Below are 23454 nucleotides of genomic sequence, written 5' to 3'. Positions count from 1 at the left end.
AATGTGTTGCTAAAAAATTTTATTTTTTTGTCTGTTTTTTCTTATTCTTTTTCTTTCTGTATTATCTTTCTCTTTCTTTTGTTCTTCCTTTCTTTCTGTCATTCTCTTTTTTTAATTTGTTTCTCTCTTTGTCTCTTTTCCTCTATTTCTTTTCTGTCTTTTTCTTTAATGGTTTCTCTTTTTCTTTCTCTCTTTTTCTATTTCTCTCTCTCTTTCTGTTGTTTTTCTCTTCATCTTTCTTTTTTCCTTTTTTTTTCCTTTTCTAGTCCTGCATTGTACCTACAAAACAGTATCCTATAAAAAAACCCTAATACTGTAAAAGTATAAATAAGATGTTAAAACACGAAGCCCAGCTGCTGTTTCTGTCCATTTAAAGCACTGCTCTGTGTCTCTGACTGACTTTGTGTTCAGGTGTGCAGCGTGCTGGAGAGCCTGGAGCAGGAGTACAAGAGGGAGGAGGACTGGTGCGGAGGAGCTGACAAGCTGGGACCCAACTGTGAGACAGACCATGTGACCCCCATGATCAGCAAGCACCTGGAACAGAAGGAGGCGTTCCTCAAGGTGCGACGCGTCCTGTGAAAATGAAACCAAACCAAGTCTTTGGTCACACTTCTGCTCTGACTTTTCTGACGTTTCTGCCAGGCTTGCACTCTGGCCAGAAGAAACGCGGACGTCTTCCTGAAGTACATGCACAGAAACAGCGTCAACATGCCGGGGATGCTGAGCCACGTCAAGGCGCCGGAACAACAGGTTAAAAGTAAGTGATGGATAATTTACTGAAGGGAGCTGAGGCTGCGTTCATACAGCAGGTTCTGATGCTCAAATCCAGTTTTCATTTTTTGCCTGGTCGTTCATACTATTAGAGGTTGTGACTGAATTTAGACTTGTGTGTGAATGATTTACATCCCCGATGTGACTCAGAACATCGTCACACAGCAGCGGACAGTTTATACAAATAATAGTGGATAACATGATTTTAAAGTTTATTCAGCATTGGCAGCTGACAGTATCACAAGATCATAACAAGACAAAGGAAGATAATAAAAGGAAAACACAACTAACAGCGATGGCCTCATGTGGAGCATCAACTTCTATAGAAAAATCAGTTTGGATGCGAAGTCGGAGCCAGTCGTGGTGGGATTGGGATGCGATGCGGCTCAGTGACACAGACGTCTTTCAGAATTTTATAATTATAATTCTCAGCCACTGATTACGTTCAATTTGTCTTCTTCTGGTGCAGAATTATGACGCATGTCTCACATGAATGACGTAAAAGTCAGATAAAATGCAACATGACCTTTCAGACTGCAGACGCCTTGAAAGCAGTTGTATTCATTTCTGATTCACAACAGCAGAAGGAGCACAATTCAGAATTTTTTTGAGGGTGAAAAGATAGTCATCTAGTTGTTCAGACTGTTGTGAAAAAGACAGATGTAGGTCACATTGGCTGGCTTTTTGGATGCAGCGTTGGAAGTTATTTATTTATTTCGGTGAAAGCACGAATACAAAGATGTCTTAGTCAGCCTAAACAGAAAGCCAGTTCAATTATTAATACAAAAATGTATAATTAACACTGGGTATAGATGAGCAAGATTACATTTTTAAAACAATCAAATAGAGATTTGTTAAGTTAATTATTCATGGAGACTCAGGGTTCCTAAGTGGAAGAACTGTAAAAATGAATACAATTGATTTACATATTATTCACATGTGGATACGTATAAAAAGTGAAATAATTTACACTACTTCTAAAATCTTTCTGATTTAACTCGGCCGTCACAGAGTTAAACGTCTCCACTGAAATCCTTCCTGTTTGTTTTGTGTTCAGACATCCTGAACGAGCTGCTGCAGCGAGAAAACAGAGTCCTGCATTTCTGGACCATGAGGAAGCGGCGGCTGGACCAGTGTCAGCAGTACGTGGTGTTTGAACGCAGCGCCAAGCAGGTACAGCAAACACATCCAGAGACAGAAACCTGGAAGCCTGACGGGAATGCTGTGGTTTATTCAGAGGGAGAGGACACACAGAGACACGTAACAGTGTCAAACAAATGTGTGTGTGTGTGTGTGTGTGTGTGTGTCTAGGCTTTGGAGTGGATTCATGACACCGGGGAGTTTTACCTGTCTACACACACATCCACCGGCTCCAGCATCCATCACACGCAGGAACTCCTGAAGGAGCACGAGGACTTCCACATCACAGCCAGGGTCAGAGGTCGCAACAACACAGATTTAATGTCATCTTCTGCAGATTTGAATATTAAACTCACTCTGCTCTCCTTCTAAAGCAAACCAAGGAGCGCGTGAAGCTGCTAATCCAGCTGGCCGACGGATTCTGCGAGAAAGGCCACAGCCACGCGGCGGAGATTAAGAAGTGGGTGACGGCCGTGGACAAACGCTACAGAGATTTCTCCCTGCGCATGGACAAGTACCGCAGCAGCCTGGAGAAAGCCCTGGGCATCCCGTCAGACTCCAACAAGGCGGTACGGGTGATCGATGCTTAAAATCAGGGCTGGACGATGAATCTGTTTGAGCCATTAGTCAGATTTTTGGCATTTGAAAATTTAATCTGGATTTGTTTTTTCACCCTTTCACTCCTTGGGTTTCCATAGTTCAGAGTGATGTAACGACGCCCAGGGCGGCCATCTTGTTTGACTAGCAGCTTCTGTTCATTTAAACTTTGAATTCAGGTCAACTCTACGACAAATTATAAGGGTCATTTCTTTTGTTTTCCTTTTCTGTGAGAAAGCTATGATGTTGCATCAATACAGTCTAAATAATACGAGAAAAAGGTCCTAATATTTTTTTCTTACTTTCCCCAGTAACAATTTTATATATCTACATGTATTTAAAGTCAGATTTATTTTTTGTGCAGCCAGGCAATGACATTTTGTTGCCAAATTCACTGTTGTGTCTTTGTGCAATGACAATAAAGTAAGTCTGAGTTTTATAAAAAAAAAAAAAAACAAGAAAATGATCTATCCAGGCTTTTTTCTCATTAAAATAAATTTCTTGTAATTTTAAAACTTCTGGTAAAATTCAGTTTTTTATTCTTTTAATAACATCAAGATATTCTCATGATTAAACTAAATTCTCATTGCCTGGTCCTAATATTTGGTTGTAAACTCACAGAAGGGAGTAAAAACCACTTGTCAAAATTATTTTCTGTCATTTGTAATTATTTAGAAAAAGTGCAAGAAAACAAAATCTGATCTGGCATGAAAACAAGTCAGATTTTATTATTCCCCCATATCCATCCCCAGTTAAAACCTAATTCACTCCCATGATGCCTCAGTACGCCCTCTAATCTTTGAGTGTCCCTCTTTTCTAGAGCAAGGACCTTCAGCTGGACATCATCCCAGCCACTCCTCCGGGGTCAGAGATCAAACTCAGGGACGCCGCCGCGCACGAGCCGAACGAGGAGAAACGCAAGTCGGCGCGCAGGAAGGAGTACGTGAGCCGCTTCCTGTTTGCCACGCCGTTCTGAGCGTCAGCAGATTAAAAGCAGCCTGCTTTATGAATGCAGTCAGGACTGCGTTTACTTTACATAATAAGGAAACGATAACAAGTCAGCGCTTTCCCTTCAGAAAACCAAAGATTTACTGCCGAGTTAATTGAATTAGGCGAACAAGAAGCCCGGCGCTGTTTCCAGAGGACGAGCTCCAAACTGATCCGTCATTGTTCTTGTCAACACTGAATAAGGGAGTTTAATGTAAATGTGAAGGCATGATGGACTTTAAACATCCTTCTCCGTCTGTTCGGCTTCTCTCTGCTGCGCCGGGCGGAGGGGGACTGTGTCACTTCAGCCTCGTGCCACAAATCAGCAGCATAATTTATGTCACTCCTGGCAGGTTTATGGCCGAGTTTAATGGCCCCATAAGGCTTTCATTATTCACTGCAGTAAATGGACGACGCTGAGAAGCTGAGAAGGAGCTATTGATTATTCACCGCTTGAATGAGGACAGTATGACAAGCTGCCAACTTGTGCCTGTGTGTGTGTTTTTTTGTGTGTGTGTCTAGGTTCATCATGGCCGAGCTGATTCAGACGGAGAAAACCTATGTGCGAGACCTGCGGGAATGCATGGACGTAAGAAAACCTCCGAGACGCGCACCAAACGTCTGGAAACATCTGGAAAATATGGTAACTGTGGCCTTTCCTCTCTGCTCTTCACGCAGACGTACCTGTGGGAGATGACCAGCGGCGTGGAGGAGATTCCCCCAGGAATCATCAACAAGGAGCACATCATTTTTGGGAACATGCAGGACCTCTACGAATTCCACCATAAGTAAGACACGCCCATTTAAAGGCAAAGAGCATTGTTTAGTTTAATCAATCAATCAGGTTATTAACAAATTTCATTATTGATTCATAAACTCGTTCTCTTATGACACGTTATGCACATGTGCAAAGGGAGCAGGAAGAAGAACAGATATTTTATTAACCTGTCCCTTTCTCAGTAATATTTTTTTTCCTGTTTATAATACACAGCTGTGTGTTTTTTTGGAAAATGTTAAGCATGGTGGATATGCAACATGCCCGACATGAATTTTTGTATATAACAGTATTAAAGTGTGAAATATGACGTAAACTGCAAGATAATCATAAACACTCAGAAAATCTGCAACGAGCAGCTGAAGAAGAAAATAAAAAAATAAAGTCCAGACATTTTAGTTACTGTAGTTGTGACCTAATAAAGCTCAGTATAAATAAACGCCTGCAAACATCAGTGAACTGAAGGAATTTTGTAATGAACAATGGGCAGAAATTGCTCTTCGACAATATGTGACTCCTACTACTACCCTATAATAGGATGCACATAGTTTTTCATATCACTTTTAGCAGTTATTTAAACTATTTTTATGCAGTTATCTCCATGTAATAAAGTAGTTTTTTTTTTTTACTTTTATTTTACGTTTTCATCTCACACTCCTAAATTTATTCCAGCATCTTTCTCAAAGAGTTGGAGAAGTATGAGCAGCTTCCAGAAGATGTTGGCCACTGCTTTGTCACTTGGGTACGTATCATCAGGTGTTAGCAACATGTCACCAGACCCTAAACAGAACCGCATCCATCTGTAACATTTCTCTGCTCTTTAAGGCCGACAAGTTCCAGATGTACGTGAACTACTGCAAGAACAAACCCGACTCCACGCAGCTCATATTGGAGCATGCTGGGAACTACTTTGACGTGAGTAGCACCGCTAGCGACGGCCACACCGGGAAGGTTTCATGGGCTGCGTATGAACAGAACTTACCCAACCTTTTTCTGTCTGGTGACAGGAAATCCAGCAACGGCACCGGCTGGCCAACTCCATCTCCTCCTATCTGATCAAGCCGGTGCAGAGAATCACCAAGTATCAGCTTCTGCTGAAGGTCGCACATCTCACCGCACCTCACAGCCGCTGCATTCAAGGGGCTCCATCGCGCTTCTGCTGATTTCCTGTCCGCTTGTCTGTTTAGGAGCTCCTGACGTGTTGCGAAGAAGGGAAAGGAGAGATTAAAGACGGCCTGGAGGTGATGCTCAACGTTCCCAAGAAGGCAAACGATGCCATGCATCTTTCCATGCTGGAAGGTGAGCGCCACACAGTGGTTGGACTGTGGATCTAGATCTGCTAGTTGTTACTTGGCCAATAATATCTAACTTGTTAAAGCTAAACTATTTTATGTCTGAAGGAAAGTGAAAATGGATCGATTTTAAAGTTTATTCAGCAACGGGAGCCGATAGTGTTATCACAAAATCACAGCAACGTAAAGGAAGCTAATAGAAAGAAAACACAACTAATAGCAACAGCATTTTGTGGAAGTCTGGACGAGAAGTCAGAGATAAGAGTGATGGGCTTGTGATGCAATTAGCTTCACTGACACAGACTACTTACAAAGTTTCAGAATTATAATTTCATTTTCAGCCATTGTTTATGTCCAGTTTGTCTTCTTCTGATGCAGAATTACGACGCATGTCTCACATCAATGACATAAAAGTCAGATAAAATGCGACATGCGACGTTCAGACACTTTGAAGTCATTTGGATGTGAACCTCATTTAGTGCCATATATGAAAGTTTCTGATTCTTTTGGGGGAGTAAAGGCTGGAACTGGGCTGTTCAGACTACTGTGAAAAGTCAGATGTTGGTCGCATTTTGGTAAAAAAAAAAAAAAAATCGTTTGGGTTGCATTTGCCTTCTGTGTGACCAAAGAGACTTAAAAAATCTTGAGGTTAAGGCTGAGAGTTATTTATTAGTCAAAGCTTTATTTTTTATGACAGAACTAACGCGTAAAATAGAGAATATTTGGCAAGACTTGAAACTGACTGTTCACAATGTTCCTGATTTAATCTGATTTGGAGTCCAAACTGTTTTGCAAAGAAATATGTTCCACCTCTAGAAAACCTCTAGTTAACGCAAATCTATTACAAAATAAAAATAAATGCATCAAACTTTCAATGAGATTAAAAAAAGTTGAGGAGATCGAAAGCGAAGTATGAAAGAAAAAACATTTTTGACAAAATACTGATTAGACTTTAAAAAGTCTCTCTGTTCAAATTTACCGTTTTTCCTCCAGGATTCGATGAGAACATAGAGTCTCAGGGCGAGCTCATCCTCCAGGACTCCTTCCAGGTCTGGGATCCCAAGACTTTGATCCGTAAAGGCCGAGAGCGCCACCTCTTCCTCTTCGAGATGTCTCTGGTGTTCAGCAAGGAGGTGAAGGATTCCAACGGCAGGAGCAAATACATCTACAAGAGCAAGCTGTTTGTAAGTACAGGAGGACGGATCCACACAGAGCTTTCAGCTTTTGTTCCTCCATCTCTGCTGTTACAATCAAAGGGAAAACAACACTTGAAGCAGAGGTGGTTGATATGTGTACACACATAGATTTATGTGTGTACACATATCAAATAGTTTTGTTTTTGATTTTGAGCTACTAACTTGAAAACTTACAGATCTTTTATTTATTTTTTTTGCCTGCAAACAAACAAAAGAGTAATGGTGGTAGTTCTTTAAAAAAACTCGGATCAATATCAGTTGAAGTGACATATCCCTTTAACTCTGCTAAATCAAAAGCTAACTTTAGCAATAAGTTTATAGAACATGCATGTAATAAAACCCACATCCGGTGTCAGATTTGGGATAATAAATGCCACCTTTTACCTCAGGACAACTTTTTTTTCTTGTCTTCTCTTGGCATAAGAGTGAAATCATCTCCAACCTGGTAAATTAGGAACAACCTGAAACGTTTGGTGCGTTCTTTCTTCCTTTTCCTCCTGCAGACGTCTGAGCTGGGCGTGACGGAGCACGTCGAAGGAGATCCGTGTAAGTTTGCCTTATGGGTGGGACGTACCCCGACTTCTGACAACAAAATAGTTCTCAAGGTAAGGAATGAGAAAGTTTCTCCTTTTTCTTCTGCTGACATGTTCTCAAGGGTTGGCTAATACAGTTGTAAGAGGAAGATGTTAAAAACTACACTGAGAAAAATGAGAGGTTAAGATTTTACATATATCATGGTTTTGAATTATCTGTATTGGTCTAACCCAAATGTGTAGCTTTCCTTCTCTTTCTTTTTTTTTCCCTTTTCTTTGACTTGTACAACAGAGTATTAGGGCGATACTAAGAAAAAAATAAATACAATTTATGGGAGTAAAGTTTAAATAAGTTGTATATCAATAATAGTCATAGTATTACGTGAATAAAGTAATACTATTATGAGAATAAAGTTGGAATATTATGAAAAAAGTCGTAATAATATGACAATAACTTCATTATATTACGAAAATGAAATTATGGCATTTTGAGAATAGTTGTACGAGAATAATTTCAAAATAAAATGAGGAAGAAGTTGTAATGCTACAACTTTTTTGTAGTATATTTTCATAATAATATGAATTCATTCAACATGTGAAAATATGATTTCCTCCTTACACTTTTGTTTTATTTTTTTCTTAGTCCCTGATTCTCCATCATAAACTTGTAATGTTTTATAAGCTGCAGTTTTCTGTCAGCCCTCCTCTGTCCTCCCTCCTTCCTTCCTTCCTTTCCTCTTTCTCTCTGTCGTCTTTGTCCTCCGGTCAGATTCAGCTTTGTTCCATCTGTTAAAAAAAAAAAAACAAATCCACAAACACATCTGTGAACCCGGGGCTGTGTTTTCCGTGGATGTTTGTACATCTAACTCTCTATGTGGGCTGAATCGCTTCCACCAACGCTGGTGACACCGTCAGCTCATGAACGCCCGCGGCCTCTCATGCCACTTCATCAAAGTAACACGTCGTCTCCCTGTTTGAAGCAGAAAAACGATCTTTTAATCATCCGGACCCCCCCACACCCCTCTGCCACCCCTCCATTCATCTTCTGTGTGTTTTTGTTGTGGAGCTCACAGATGGATTAAAGTTAGCGTCCGCCGCTGGAACAGCATGAGCCCAGAAACCCCCCACACTCAGCTCTGTTACACACGTTCACTACTGAGCTAACCACTGACTAGTAGCCATGCAGTATGTGCATTGTAAATTGTCTCCCCACACACACACTCACACACACACTCTCCTCATTACTGTCTGCACATTTAAATGGCCATCAGCACTCTGTCAAAGGCAGATTATATCCGTGTTTTGCATTTCTATCACGTGACTTCATTTCTTTTTTGTTTTGTTTGTGAGCACATTAAAAAAAAAATGTCCCGTATATTTTCTCAAGCCAAATCAGTGAAATTCTTTATTCTATATTTTAAATTCAAAGCTAAGTCAGGGAGCCAAACATGGAGCAACGGTGAGTACAAACGATCCCACAACACAGCCCTCATCTGCTTCACACAAGTCTGCACGCTTCCTGCACGTTAGTTCATTAACACTGTTTACAGGACGGCTTTGGCTGAGTGTGTTGTACATCTTTAAACGGCTTCCCAGTCCTGGATACTAACACAAAAATCCTTGGCGGAAAGAATTATGGTTTTCCAAAATAATAATTTAAAGTTTTATCTTTTTTATTCAAATGAAAAAAAAATACTGATTAATTTTCTTTGTTGATAACCTAATCTAAGTGTGCGGCTATTTCTATAATATTTTTTGTCACTCATTTCAGAAGGTGAAACTCTGATTCATTACACAGTGAAATTTTTCAAGCTTTAATTTCTTGTAATTTTTTTGCTTATGGCTTGTAGATCATTAAAACCCAAAATGCAGCATCTCAGAACATTATGGAGGATCAATAAAAAAAGGATGAGATGTTTTGGGTTATAGCTGCACTATGTAACATATATATAAAAGTAGATTTTCACACATTTGTTGAAACTGTCAGAATGTCAAGACAGTCATGACAATCTATGAAAAAATCGAGCTCCTCTGCTTTCCCCNCATCCAGAACTTTTTTTTTCTTTCAGGTTTGTTTGTTTTTGTTTTTTTTGTTTGTTTTTTTTGGTTAATTCTGTTTTTAGGATGAAACACAAGAACCTGAACTAAACTAATTGAACATTTCCAAAGTGTTCAGTTGAGCCCAATCTGGCTCTTGTTATGTTTGTAGAGCTCAGTTTCATATACCAAATGGAATAAAATTTTGTTTCCAGTGGGTTTTTTTATCCTCCAAATTGTCAATAATTAAAACCAAATTACTAATAAAAATGTTAATTTGTATTCAGCAAAATCCGGTGTGACAAATTGTCTTCAGAAGTCAACGAGTTACTAATTAGAAAAGATTAAATCTTCATCCATCCTCACATCAAAGTATAGTATTGGCAGCATTATGCTGTGGGGACGCTTTTGCTCATCAGGGAGAGTTGATCATTATAATGAAGCTAATTTAGTGGATCTGGGGAAAGTTAAAGGGACATGACTTGTTTTACCTCCTGTTTACACAATGATGCCCTAAATAAAACATGTGAAGTATTTACTTCTTCCAGAACTACTTTATACAGTGAACCTTAAGATAAATAAATAATTATAAAAATATGTAATAAATATGCCCATCAAGATTATTTTATTCTGGTTGTGGATTTTTAGCGGTCTTCTCCTTATGAGTAAAAATGTGTGAACATTTGTTCAGGTGAGCCAGGACGGGAAAGCCCTGCTAGACAAGCTGCAGCGACCTCTGACCCCGGGCAGCGCCGACTCGCTAACGGCTTCAGCCAACTACTCCAAGGCCGTGCACCACGTCCTGGACATCATCCACGAGGTGCTGCACCACCAGAGGCAGCTGGAAAACATCTGGCAGCACCGCAAAGTGCGTCTGCACCAGCGCCTGCAGCTGTGCGTCTTTCAGCAGGACGTCCAGCAGGTACGACACGCCGAAACACGCAGGATGATGCATTCGGAGCATCATCCTTCTTCTTCTCTTTTTTTTTTATTTTAATACATGTCACAAAAGGATTATATGGCGATTCAGTGAGTGGAAGAATTTAAATTTGGAATCTGCAGCTGCAGTCGGGAGCACGCCTTCATCACGGAGTCCAAATATGATAATACAGTTCCTGCCTGACAAAAAAAAGAAACAAACCCCGTGGCTGCTTCCGAGTGTGTTGACATGGCAACTGTTGCTGCGGTAACCGAACTGGGTCATATGTCCGTGCAGATGGTGTTCCTCCATTCACATCGTGACTGAATGCAGGACGGGAGCAAGGCTCAGAGTTTGTTTTTTTCACAGAACACGACTTTACTTCGCATCTTAACAGTTCCACCACTCTGCAGCTCCGCTTTCACAGCGCGCCCCCTGGTGGTCGCCCCTTGTTCAGTCGCTCCTGGCTCCTTGGTGAATCTGGTGGATTTTTTTCCCTCCCAGGTTTTGGACTGGATAGAAAACCACGGCGAGGCCTTCCTCAGCAAACACACGGGTGTGGGAAAGTCCCTCCACCGAGCCCGAGCGCTGCAGAAACGCCACGAGGACTTCGAGGAAGTGGCTCAGGTCTGTGTCTGGATTATAACTAACACAGAGACGCTCTGCAACGCTAACTGTTCACCTTAAACATCTAAACATCTGCAAGCCAGGAATATTACTCAACTGTTATTGTTGCTTTTATTTTAGAAATAAAATGGAACCTGTTTGCATTAAAAGCAGGCTTCTGTGAGTTTTTCTACATTTGGTTGGCATAAAATTAAATATAAATCCCGACATCAGCTGGTGAGATGAAAATAGATGCAAATAATGGGAATAAATAACTTTAATGAACTCAAATTGGAAGTTTTATTAGGGATTACAGTACCCTAAAAGTTTTTTTCAGTAATTTCAGTATTTTTCTCCAGTTTTTTGCTCCCAGAATAGACCTCCATACTGGTAAAGTTATTCACAAAAATGCTAAAATCTACAAAATCTAAGAGTTGAATTAAATTGAACTGCTGACATAAGCACTTGTTACATTTTTCTAAAAAACATTTTTTCAATTTACAATATTTAACTATAAGACCATAAATTTAAACCTGAACGCCTTAAGACAGAGTTTAGATTTTTGAACCACCTGATAAAAACTTTCTACCATATTACTTTGAGAAATATTTTAACTTGTGATTTGCTTTTTGTCTAAAAAAATAAAGCAAACTGTATTAAAACTAGAGGTAAAAAGCTACATAGAATGACATCTGACAGTTAAAATGCCTCAAAACACTTGAAGGAAATAACAATTATTAATCTAGTTATTAGTTTTATTAAAACAAAAATCTAAAGAGTTTAATTACTTTCTTTGGATTTAAAATCTCAATGAATTCAATAAAAAAAAAAATCTTCTGTAAAATCAGCCTCTTGATACTCTGCCTCCTGTTTCTGTTTGTTGCCTCAACATCTCTCTCTTCCTCTTCATCATCATCATCATCATCTGCATATCCTGCTTTTCACTTTGCTCCTCGGTGCCTCCGTCTCTTTCATAACAGACGTTTCGCTCGCTTCACGCTGCCCCCTTGTTGAAACCCACCTCTCTCTCCGTCTCCGTCTCTCCGTAGAACACTTACACCAATGCAGATAAGCTCCTGGAGGCGGCCGAGCAGCTGGCCCAGACGGGAGAGTGCGACCCGGAGGAGATCTACCAGGCCGCCCACCAGCTCGAAGACAGGATCCAAGACTTTGTCCGCCGCGTGGAGCAGCGCAAAGTCTTGCTGGACATGTCTGTCGCCTTCCACACGCACGTCAAAGAGGTGGGCAGGCGACGGTGACACAGCGCTGAAGTGGATGGTGGGCTGTGTGCCTGTACCGATGAGATGAGAGCTCTCTGAGGGAGGGAACAAAATTACCTGTTGAAGTGAAGCGTGGAGTACATTACATGTTCAGTCCAATTAGTCAGAGAAATATAAATAAATACTTTAGCGGAGGTATGTCTGTAGGGTCGGTTTTGTGCATAGATATCCAGCTTTACGTTTATAAATACTATGATTTACTGTGCGGTTACACGGATGATAAAAACCAAACACAGGGTCGTTCGTAATGAGACAAAAGCTGCTGCCTAGGCTGACGTCTGCCTCCGTCTCCAGCTGTGGACGTGGCTGGAGGAACTGCAGAAGGAGCTGCTGGACGACGTCTACGCCGAGTCCGTGGAGGCCGTCCAGGATCTGATCAAGCGCTTCGGCCAGCAGCAGCAGACCACGCTGCAGGTCACCGTCAACGTCATCAAGGAGGGCGAGGACCTCATCCAGCAGCTCAGGTGCAGAGAGGCGGGCCAAATACTTGAGATTATTCATCATGTTTTTCCCCCAGTTTCTCTCTACCTGTCTGTACTCTGAGGCAAGTCTGTGTCAAAGATACGAAGTGATGACTCTCTTTCATTTTTATCTCTTCATGACACATTTTGATGTCTTTCTTTCTATACTTGTAGAGATGGAAAGGAGAACAGTAAGTGTACTGTAAAAGTGATAAGAGGACAGTTATTTTATATTTCCCCACACTTTTTTTTTACATTTTGTCACATTGCAACTACACAATTGAAGGCTTTTTATTGAGAGTTTGGTTATTGACTTTTGGTTTTCAAAATATTTGACTAAAAATATTTACCAGGTTTTCACATTCAGTCCTGCTTAAACATTATTAAGTAGAATCACTTTTTGCCCCATTTACACTTTCAAGTCTTTTCAAGTTTCTCGCAGCTTTTGACGTCTAGAGACTTAATATTTCTTCTTTATGAAATAATTCATGCAGAGTCACATTAGATGAAGAGCTTCTGTAAGCATCACATTTTAATTCTTTTCACAGATTCTTCTCAGCTTGCGTAAGGTCAAGACTGTGACTGGGCCATTTAAACATTTCGATGTGTTTTAAGCTAAACCATTTGATTCTATCTCTATTTTTATGTTTAGTCGAATAGCACAATGTGCAAAATTGTGGTTGCATAGGACTTCTTTAGCACAATATCTGGCAGGTTGTTATAATTTACTCTGCCTGTTTTTATGTTCAACTAGTTCATTGGATTTTTCCTGCACTTGATAACATATTTATAGATACTGAAGCTCTCTGAAGGTCATTTTTAACAATGTGATAATGGAATCAAATAGGCAAGTGAGGAAAAACATGGTGTAAATGTAAGCAATATTATAAATGTAATATTCAACAGTAATAATATCATGTGTTTTTTATAACTTGCTAAGTCAGGTCAAGGTTATTTGTGTAGCAAATTTCAACGACTAGGCAGTTCAAAGTGCTCTATGTCATCTACATCTAGACATTAGTCCTTTAATCTTGGATATTCTTCTGTTCAGGTGATAAAAGGCTGACTTTATAACTGTCTTTATGTGTCTCTGAAGGTTCAGGTCTGAGTCCAAAACTGTCTCGGCTGCAAAGTTTAGACACCGTTTACCAGAGTAAACCAGAGTACAACAAACAGTCGTCTTTGATGCTTGTCTTCTTCATCGTAGCTCTAATTCAGGCAGGAGTGGATTTGTAATTTGGAATAAACGTGTCAACACTCAACAAAGCTAAATATACGCTAAGAGAAATCTCCCTAGAAGACGTTAATGAAGTGCATTAAGCCCAAAAACGGCAAGCGGCGATGATGAGAGGCGGTGTGAGAGAGGTGGATGTGGCTGTCCAGCTTTATTTTTATGCAGAGGATGTTCCAGTGCCTCTCCTCACTCCCTCTTTTCTCTTTGTGCTCGCCACCCTCTCCCTGGCGACTTGGCTCCGCAGCGGGTTCTTACATAAGACCACTTTTATAAACGTGTGTCTAATTGTGCGCCGCTCTCTTTCTCTCTCTCCTTCTCTCTCTCTCTCTCCGAGAGGGAACTGTAGCTTCACACACCTTCTGCGTGTAGGACTGAGCTGTTGGAGTGCACAACATGTTCTCCACCAACACCACCTCATCATAATTAGCCTTTTTGTGAAACCACTTGTGGATTTATATTTCAAGTAAAAAGCCGATTAGCAAATTAGAGATAGTTTTAGACTCTTTTTATTTTTTAACGCTTCTTTTCCATGCTGGTGCTGCCGCAGTATTTTATACCAGCACAGCACTTTCCAGAGCAGCTCACCCTGACTGGCATGATGCCCTGCAGGATCTTTTATAGCTCCTCAGAGCTGCACTCTGCAGATTATGGCTTAATTGCGAACGTTTTTTCTTCCAGGGACTCTGCCATCTCCAGCAACAAGACGCCCCACAACAGCTCCATCAACCACATCGAGAGCGTCCTCCAGCAGCTGGACGAGGCCCAGGCTCAGATGGAGGAGCTCTTCCAGGAGAGGAAGATCAAGCTGGATCTCTTCCTCCAGCTGCGCATCTTTGAGAGAGACGCCATTGATGTAAGGGAGGCATGGTGAAACTGTGTGCTGTGAATAATATTACATGTTTTTAAAAAGGTTGGAGATTGATTTTTTTGATGTCACAAGGGCGCATTGTAGTGTTTGGAGTTAGCAGTTAAAATCCCAAGACTCATCAGCTTGCCTGAAACGATTAATTGAGATTAATCGATTATTGAAAAAGTCATCATCTAATTTAGCGATTTAATCATTAATCGGTGCATACAGACAAAAAAAAAACCATTTGGTAAAAGAACGACAACTAAAACTGTACAAAAATATAAAAATTTTTACTTCAAGATTAAAAAAAAAGCAAGATTGTAAACATGTTTAACTTGCAGTGCATTGGAATGAGATTTCTTCTTTCATAGCGTCTTAACTTTTTCGTAATCCTTCGTCAGATCATCTCAGACTTGGAGTCGTGGAACGAGGAGCTGACGGGTCAGAAGAGCGACTTTGACACGGAGGACTTGACGCTGGCTGAGCAGCGGCTCCAGCACCACGCCGACAAGGCCCTGACCATGAACAACCTGACGTTTGACGTCATCCACCAGGGGCAGGAGCTGCTGCAATACGTCAACGAAGTCCAGGCGTCAGGTGAGCTCCCGCCTGCATTCACACCTGTAAAAAACCTCAGGTCTTTGATAGATTATAGACATGTTGCGTGTTGTCAGCATCCAGAATTGTCACCCGTGTGCCCAACGCTGGAGGGCAAAAAGACGATTCCTTTACTTGCTATCCATAGACAATCTGCCGCAGCAGGACTATTCTGTTACCTAAGTGAAACCTGAAGATGGAGAGATTATTAATTTAGTGCAGTGCGCCACAGGAAACGGGAAATAATGCAGAAAAACTGTTGAACTCAAATCAACAATTTTTTTTTTTCTCATGCTTTCTACACTACACACAGACCTGTTGCCACAGCAACTGATTTACAACAGCTCCATTAGTGCATCAAGATTCAACAATAAAAACCCACAAACATTTCCCACACAACAAACAGAACATTCAGTCCGTTACAGTATCGCGTCTTCAGGCTTAATATTTATTTTGTGATTCTTAATAAGTGATCGTCTGAACGCAGCTGTGGCTGATTAGCTAATTTAAACATCAGCTCCACTGATGATCTGCCAGAGTTGGTATGTGAGTCGGCTTATTTTTTTTAACTAAACAGAAACAAACCAAATTCTGTAGCACATCTGCATGTTAAGGTTGTCAAAGTCAAGTTAGCATATCTGACCTTCTTCCCTCTCCCTCTGTATTTGTTTAAATTAACACTTTTTCCTGACCTGTGAAATGTGACATCATCAGACCTCGTTATCTGGTTGTCACTGTGTTGACAATAAGTAGCTAAGCACTACGTCCCTTTTTCTTTAGCACATCATTTTCTGTGAACAGGTTTTTGCCCTCCAGCAGGGAGCTGGGAACAGGATTTACACATATTACATTGAAACGTGTCTGTAAAGTTATTATTTTTTTAAATTCTTTTCCCTTCTTATTTATTTGCTGCCCCACATTGTGTGTTTGAGTGTTTGCCCACCACATCAGGCTGCAGCTCATGTTCAGCTCCGTGTTGCTACTGATTTCTGTGTTGGCTCTATTAGTTTTCTTGTGTAGGTGTCCCGGGTCAGATTCACTCAGAGTTGGTGATGAGAGGCTCCCACTCACCAACCATAATAACTCACCTGTGAACCTAAATGCTAATAGGTGCTGTGTGAGCGCACGCAAGGAGAGGCTGCATTATGCAACATGCAGTGAACACAGAAAATATATAAACAGAATATTAGTCATTTTGATCATCTTCAGGTTTACAGATGTGAATTTAAAAAAAAAATACATTTTTTTAATGTTTTTATTCAGATAATTTCCTCACTCTGATTTTCTACAACTTTTCAGTTGGTATAACAAGACTCAGTTTGAAAACAGAAACAATTTTATTTTATTTTTTTCCAAAAGTGTTGTAAAAAAGAGCAAGTTAAAAGCTTCTCTGATCTTCAGACCATCTTAGATCAGAGTTTTAAGCACATTGTAGGTTTTTATACTGAGTACTGTTACATGCCAAATAATTTCAAGTTTTTTTTTACAGTTTTTACAAGCCTTTTTTACAAGTGTGGCCTGGTAGTCAGGTCATCTCATTGGAGGGTAATGCGACTGTCCCGTCTCTGTGCAGGCGTGGAGTTACTGTGCGATCGCGACGTGGACATGGCCACGCGGGTTCAGGACTTGCTGGAGTTCCTCCATGAGAAGCAGCGGGAGCTGGACCTGGCAGCAGAGCAGCACCGCCGGCACCTGGAGCAGTGCGTCCAGCTGAGGCACCTGCAGGCTGAAGTCAAGCAGGTCGGACTCGCACACACGGCTGCGTCATGCCGGCAGAGTTTTAAAGAGATGCAAATGAAGGCTTAGGCTTTGTTTTTGCCGCCTCAGGTTCTGGGCTGGATCCGAAACGGTGAATCGATGCTTAACGCCGGTCTAATCACGGCCAGCTCCCTGCAGGAGGCGGAGCAACTGCAGCGGGAACACGAACAGTTCCAGCACGCCATTGAGGTAAAGCCATACTGGATTTTCCCATTATTCCAGTTTTCTGCTCAGATTTGACTGAAGCGTCCTCTTCTCATCTCGTCCCTCTGCAGAAGACCCACCAGAGCGCCCTGCAGGTCCAGCAGAAGGCGGAGGCTCTGCTGCAGGCCAACCACTACGACATGGACCTGATCAGAGACTGTGCAGAGAACGTGGCTTCCCACTGGCAGCAGCTCATGCTGAAGATGGAGGACCGACTGAAGCTGGTCAACGCCTCCGTGGCTTTCTACAAAACGTCTGAACAGGTAGGAGACCCGGTCACACTTTTTTCTTTATTTGTCTTTCTACAAAGAGGAAATTGTTGCATCTTTTTAATAGGACAAAAAAAATGAAATTTATGTTTGGAGAAATAAGATAAAAAACAATGCAGAGGAAAAAGTTGACAAAAAAAAAATTTGATGACTTTGATGGTTAAAAACAATAAACATCTGGTTTCTGTTTGGTTTTGTTATTGATGAATAACCTGACTGAGTTTTTCTTTCTGTGCTTTTCAACAATGTTGCTTTTGGTAGTTTATGGACAGTTAGCTGTTTATGTTAATGTCTCTTAGGGTGTAATATACCAATGTCAACATTTTTATTAATTGAAAAAAATGTGTTGCTAAAAAATTTTATTTTTTTGTCTGTTTTTTCTTATTCTTTTTCTTTCTGTATTATCTTTCTCTTTCTTTTGTTCTTCCTTTCTTTCTGTCATTCTCTTTTTTTAATTTGTTTCTCTCTTTGTCTCTTTTCCTCTATTTCTTTTCTGTCTTTTTCTTTAATGGTTTCTCTTTTTCTTTCTCTCTTTTTCTATTTCTCTCTCTCTTTCTGTTGTTTTTCTCTTCATCTTTCTTTTTTCCTTTTTTTTTCCTTTTCTAGTCCTGCATTGTACCTACAAAACAGTATCCTATAAAAAAACCCTAATACTGTAAAAGTATAAATAAGATGTTAAAACACGAAGCCCAGCTGCTGTTTCTGTCCATTTAAAGCACTGCTCTGTGTCTCTGACTGACTTTGTGTTCAGGTGTGCAGCGTGCTGGAGAGCCTGGAGCAGGAGTACAAGAGGGAGGAGGACTGGTGCGGAGGAGCTGACAAGCTGGGACCCAACTGTGAGACAGACCATGTGACCCCCATGATCAGCAAGCACCTGGAACAGAAGGAGGCGTTCCTCAAGGTGCGACGCGTCCTGTGAAAATGAAACCAAACCAAGTCTTTGGTCACACTTCTGCTCTGACTTTTCTGACGTTTCTGCCAGGCTTGCACTCTGGCCAGAAGAAACGCGGACGTCTTCCTGAAGTACATGCACAGAAACAGCGTCAACATGCCGGGGATGCTGAGCCACGTCAAGGCGCCGGAACAACAGGTTAAAAGTAAGTGATGGATAATTTACTGAAGGGAGCTGAGGCTGCGTTCATACAGCAGGTTCTGATGCTCAAATCCAGTTTTCATTTTTTGCCTGGTCGTTCATACTATTAGAGGTTGTGACTGAATTTAGACTTGTGTGTGAATGATTTACATCCCCGATGTGACTCAGAACATCGTCACACAGCAGCGGACAGTTTATACAAATAATAGTGGATAACATGATTTTAAAGTTTATTCAGCATTGGCAGCTGACAGTATCACAAGATCATAACAAGACAAAGGAAGATAATAAAAGGAAAACACAACTAACAGCGATGGCCTCATGTGGAGCATCAACTTCTATAGAAAAATCAGTTTGGATGCGAAGTCGGAGCCAGTCGTGGTGGGATTGGGATGCGATGCGGCTCAGTGACACAGACGTCTTTCAGAATTTTATAATTATAATTCTCAGCCACTGATTACGTTCAATTTGTCTTCTTCTGGTGCAGAATTATGACGCATGTCTCACATGAATGACGTAAAAGTCAGATAAAATGCAACATGACCTTTCAGACTGCAGACGCCTTGAAAGCAGTTGTATTCATTTCTGATTCACAACAGCAGAAGGAGCACAATTCAGAATTTTTTTGAGGGTGAAAAGATAGTCATCTAGTTGTTCAGACTGTTGTGAAAAAGACAGATGTAGGTCACATTGGCTGGCTTTTTGGATGCAGCGTTGGAAGTTATTTATTTATTTCGGTGAAAGCACGAATACAAAGATGTCTTAGTCAGCCTAAACAGAAAGCCAGTTCAATTATTAATACAAAAATGTATAATTAACACTGGGTATAGATGAGCAAGATTACATTTTTAAAACAATCAAATAGAGATTTGTTAAGTTAATTATTCATGGAGACTCAGGGTTCCTAAGTGGAAGAACTGTAAAAATGAATACAATTGATTTACATATTATTCACATGTGGATACGTATAAAAAGTGAAATAATTTACACTACTTCTAAAATCTTTCTGATTTAACTCGGCCGTCACAGAGTTAAACGTCTCCACTGAAATCCTTCCTGTTTGTTTTGTGTTCAGACATCCTGAACGAGCTGCTGCAGCGAGAAAACAGAGTCCTGCATTTCTGGACCATGAGGAAGCGGCGGCTGGACCAGTGTCAGCAGTACGTGGTGTTTGAACGCAGCGCCAAGCAGGTACAGCAAACACATCCAGAGACAGAAACCTGGAAGCCTGACGGGAATGCTGTGGTTTATTCAGAGGGAGAGGACACACAGAGACACGTAACAGTGTCAAACAAATGTGTGTGTGTGTGTGTGTGTGTGTGTGTCTAGGCTTTGGAGTGGATTCATGACACCGGGGAGTTTTACCTGTCTACACACACATCCACCGGCTCCAGCATCCATCACACGCAGGAACTCCTGAAGGAGCACGAGGACTTCCACATCACAGCCAGGGTCAGAGGTCGCAACAACACAGATTTAATGTCATCTTCTGCAGATTTGAATATTAAACTCACTCTGCTCTCCTTCTAAAGCAAACCAAGGAGCGCGTGAAGCTGCTAATCCAGCTGGCCGACGGATTCTGCGAGAAAGGCCACAGCCACGCGGCGGAGATTAAGAAGTGGGTGACGGCCGTGGACAAACGCTACAGAGATTTCTCCCTGCGCATGGACAAGTACCGCAGCAGCCTGGAGAAAGCCCTGGGCATCCCGTCAGACTCCAACAAGGCGGTACGGGTGATCGATGCTTAAAATCAGGGCTGGACGATGAATCTGTTTGAGCCATTAGTCAGATTTTTGGCATTTGAAAATTTAATCTGGATTTGTTTTTTCACCCTTTCACTCCTTGGGTTTCCATAGTTCAGAGTGATGTAACGACGCCCAGGGCGGCCATCTTGTTTGACTAGCAGCTTCTGTTCATTTAAACTTTGAATTCAGGTCAACTCTACGACAAATTATAAGGGTCATTTCTTTTGTTTTCCTTTTCTGTGAGAAAGCTATGATGTTGCATCAATACAGTCTAAATAATACGAGAAAAAGGTCCTAATATTTTTTTCTTACTTTCCCCAGTAACAATTTTATATATCTACATGTATTTAAAGTCAGATTTATTTTTTGTGCAGCCAGGCAATGACATTTTGTTGCCAAATTCACTGTTGTGTCTTTGTGCAATGACAATAAAGTAAGTCTGAGTTTTATAAAAAAAAAAAAAAACAAGAAAATGATCTATCCAGGCTTTTTTCTCATTAAAATAAATTTCTTGTAATTTTAAAACTTCTGGTAAAATTCAGTTTTTTATTCTTTTAATAACATCAAGATATTCTCATGATTAAACTAAATTCTCATTGCCTGGTCCTAATATTTGGTTGTAAACTCACAGAAGGGAGTAAAAACCACTTGTCAAAATTATTTTCTGTCATTTGTAATTATTTAGAAAAAGTGCAAGAAAACAAAATCTGATCTGGCATGAAAACAAGTCAGATTTTATTATTCCCCCATATCCATCCCCAGTTAAAACCTAATTCACTCCCATGATGCCTCAGTACGCCCTCTAATCTTTGAGTGTCCCTCTTTTCTAGAGCAAGGACCTTCAGCTGGACATCATCCCAGCCACTCCTCCGGGGTCAGAGATCAAACTCAGGGACGCCGCCGCGCACGAGCCGAACGAGGAGAAACGCAAGTCGGCGCGCAGGAAGGAGTACGTGAGCCGCTTCCTGTTTGCCACGCCGTTCTGAGCGTCAGCAGATTAAAAGCAGCCTGCTTTATGAATGCAGTCAGGACTGCGTTTACTTTACATAATAAGGAAACGATAACAAGTCAGCGCTTTCCCTTCAGAAAACCAAAGATTTACTGCCGAGTTAATTGAATTAGGCGAACAAGAAGCCCGGCGCTGTTTCCAGAGGACGAGCTCCAAACTGATCCGTCATTGTTCTTGTCAACACTGAATAAGGGAGTTTAATGTAAATGTGAAGGCATGATGGACTTTAAACATCCTTCTCCGTCTGTTCGGCTTCTCTCTGCTGCGCCGGGCGGAGGGGGACTGTGTCACTTCAGCCTCGTGCCACAAATCAGCAGCATAATTTATGTCACTCCTGGCAGGTTTATGGCCGAGTTTAATGGCCCCATAAGGCTTTCATTATTCACTGCAGTAAATGGACGACGCTGAGAAGCTGAGAAGGAGCTATTGATTATTCACCGCTTGAATGAGGACAGTATGACAAGCTGCCAACTTGTGCCTGTGTGTGTGTTTTTTTGTGTGTGTGTCTAGGTTCATCATGGCCGAGCTGATTCAGACGGAGAAAACCTATGTGCGAGACCTGCGGGAATGCATGGACGTAAGAAAACCTCCGAGACGCGCACCAAACGTCTGGAAACATCTGGAAAATATGGTAACTGTGGCCTTTCCTCTCTGCTCTTCACGCAGACGTACCTGTGGGAGATGACCAGCGGCGTGGAGGAGATTCCCCCAGGAATCATCAACAAGGAGCACATCATTTTTGGGAACATGCAGGACCTCTACGAATTCCACCATAAGTAAGACACGCCCATTTAAAGGCAAAGAGCATTGTTTAGTTTAATCAATCAATCAGGTTATTAACAAATTTCATTATTGATTCATAAACTCGTTCTCTTATGACACGTTATGCACATGTGCAAAGGGAGCAGGAAGAAGAACAGATATTTTATTAACCTGTCCCTTTCTCAGTAATATTTTTTTTCCTGTTTATAATACACAGCTGTGTGTTTTTTTGGAAAATGTTAAGCATGGTGGATATGCAACATGCCCGACATGAATTTTTGTATATAACAGTATTAAAGTGTGAAATATGACGTAAACTGCAAGATAATCATAAACACTCAGAAAATCTGCAACGAGCAGCTGAAGAAGAAAATAAAAAAATAAAGTCCAGACATTTTAGTTACTGTAGTTGTGACCTAATAAAGCTCAGTATAAATAAACGCCTGCAAACATCAGTGAACTGAAGGAATTTTGTAATGAACAATGGGCAGAAATTGCTCTTCGACAATATGTGACTCCTACTACTACCCTATAATAGGATGCACATAGTTTTTCATATCACTTTTAGCAGTTATTTAAACTATTTTTATGCAGTTATCTCCATGTAATAAAGTAGTTTTTTTTTTTTACTTTTATTTTACGTTTTCATCTCACACTCCTAAATTTATTCCAGCATCTTTCTCAAAGAGTTGGAGAAGTATGAGCAGCTTCCAGAAGATGTTGGCCACTGCTTTGTCACTTGGGTACGTATCATCAGGTGTTAGCAACATGTCACCAGACCCTAAACAGAACCGCATCCATCTGTAACATTTCTCTGCTCTTTAAGGCCGACAAGTTCCAGATGTACGTGAACTACTGCAAGAACAAACCCGACTCCACGCAGCTCATATTGGAGCATGCTGGGAACTACTTTGACGTGAGTAGCACCGCTAGCGACGGCCACACCGGGAAGGTTTCATGGGCTGCGTATGAACAGAACTTACCCAACCTTTTTCTGTCTGGTGACAGGAAATCCAGCAACGGCACCGGCTGGCCAACTCCATCTCCTCCTATCTGATCAAGCCGGTGCAGAGAATCACCAAGTATCAGCTTCTGCTGAAGGTCGCACATCTCACCGCACCTCACAGCCGCTGCATTCAAGGGGCTCCATCGCGCTTCTGCTGATTTCCTGTCCGCTTGTCTGTTTAGGAGCTCCTGACGTGTTGCGAAGAAGGGAAAGGAGAGATTAAAGACGGCCTGGAGGTGATGCTCAACGTTCCCAAGAAGGCAAACGATGCCATGCATCTTTCCATGCTGGAAGGTGAGCGCCACACAGTGGTTGGACTGTGGATCTAGATCT

The 23454-nt window shown here is 41.2% G+C and overlaps 1 protein-coding gene across 4 annotated transcripts in view; it reads left to right on the top strand.

Moving 5' to 3' along the window:
- Positions 1 to 23454, top strand: part of LOC103146016 (triple functional domain protein) — a 96687-nt gene that overhangs the window by 51824 nt on the left and 21409 nt on the right. For 3 of the 4 annotated variants that reach the window (XM_007563719.2, XM_016677215.1, XM_016677216.1), the window contains 15 exons: positions 412 to 561; positions 643 to 757; positions 1829 to 1944; positions 2083 to 2205; positions 2286 to 2480; positions 3329 to 3447; positions 4018 to 4084; positions 4174 to 4283; positions 4943 to 5012; positions 5096 to 5185; positions 5278 to 5370; positions 5458 to 5569; positions 6556 to 6746; positions 7262 to 7363; positions 8721 to 9241. In XM_007563719.2, coding sequence (XP_007563781.1) covers positions 412 to 561; positions 643 to 757; positions 1829 to 1944; positions 2083 to 2205; positions 2286 to 2480; positions 3329 to 3447; positions 4018 to 4084; positions 4174 to 4283; positions 4943 to 5012; positions 5096 to 5185; positions 5278 to 5370; positions 5458 to 5569; positions 6556 to 6746; positions 7262 to 7363; positions 8721 to 8900 — 1833 coding nt within the window. In that variant the 3' untranslated portion in view covers positions 8901 to 9241. Of the gene's footprint in view, positions 1 to 411; positions 562 to 642; positions 758 to 1828; positions 1945 to 2082; positions 2206 to 2285; positions 2481 to 3328; positions 3448 to 4017; positions 4085 to 4173; positions 4284 to 4942; positions 5013 to 5095; positions 5186 to 5277; positions 5371 to 5457; positions 5570 to 6555; positions 6747 to 7261; positions 7364 to 8720; positions 9242 to 23454 lie in introns of those variants that run through there. The other variant, XM_016677217.1, reaches the window with a different exon arrangement.

This window comes from Poecilia formosa, unplaced genomic scaffold (assembly GCF_000485575.1).
Source record: "Poecilia formosa unplaced genomic scaffold, Poecilia_formosa-5.1.2 Scaffold150, whole genome shotgun sequence".
Taxonomy (NCBI): domain Eukaryota; kingdom Metazoa; phylum Chordata; class Actinopteri; order Cyprinodontiformes; family Poeciliidae; genus Poecilia; species Poecilia formosa.
The sequence above is the reverse complement of the archived record's forward strand: the minus strand, read 5'-3'. Positions and strand labels throughout refer to the sequence as shown.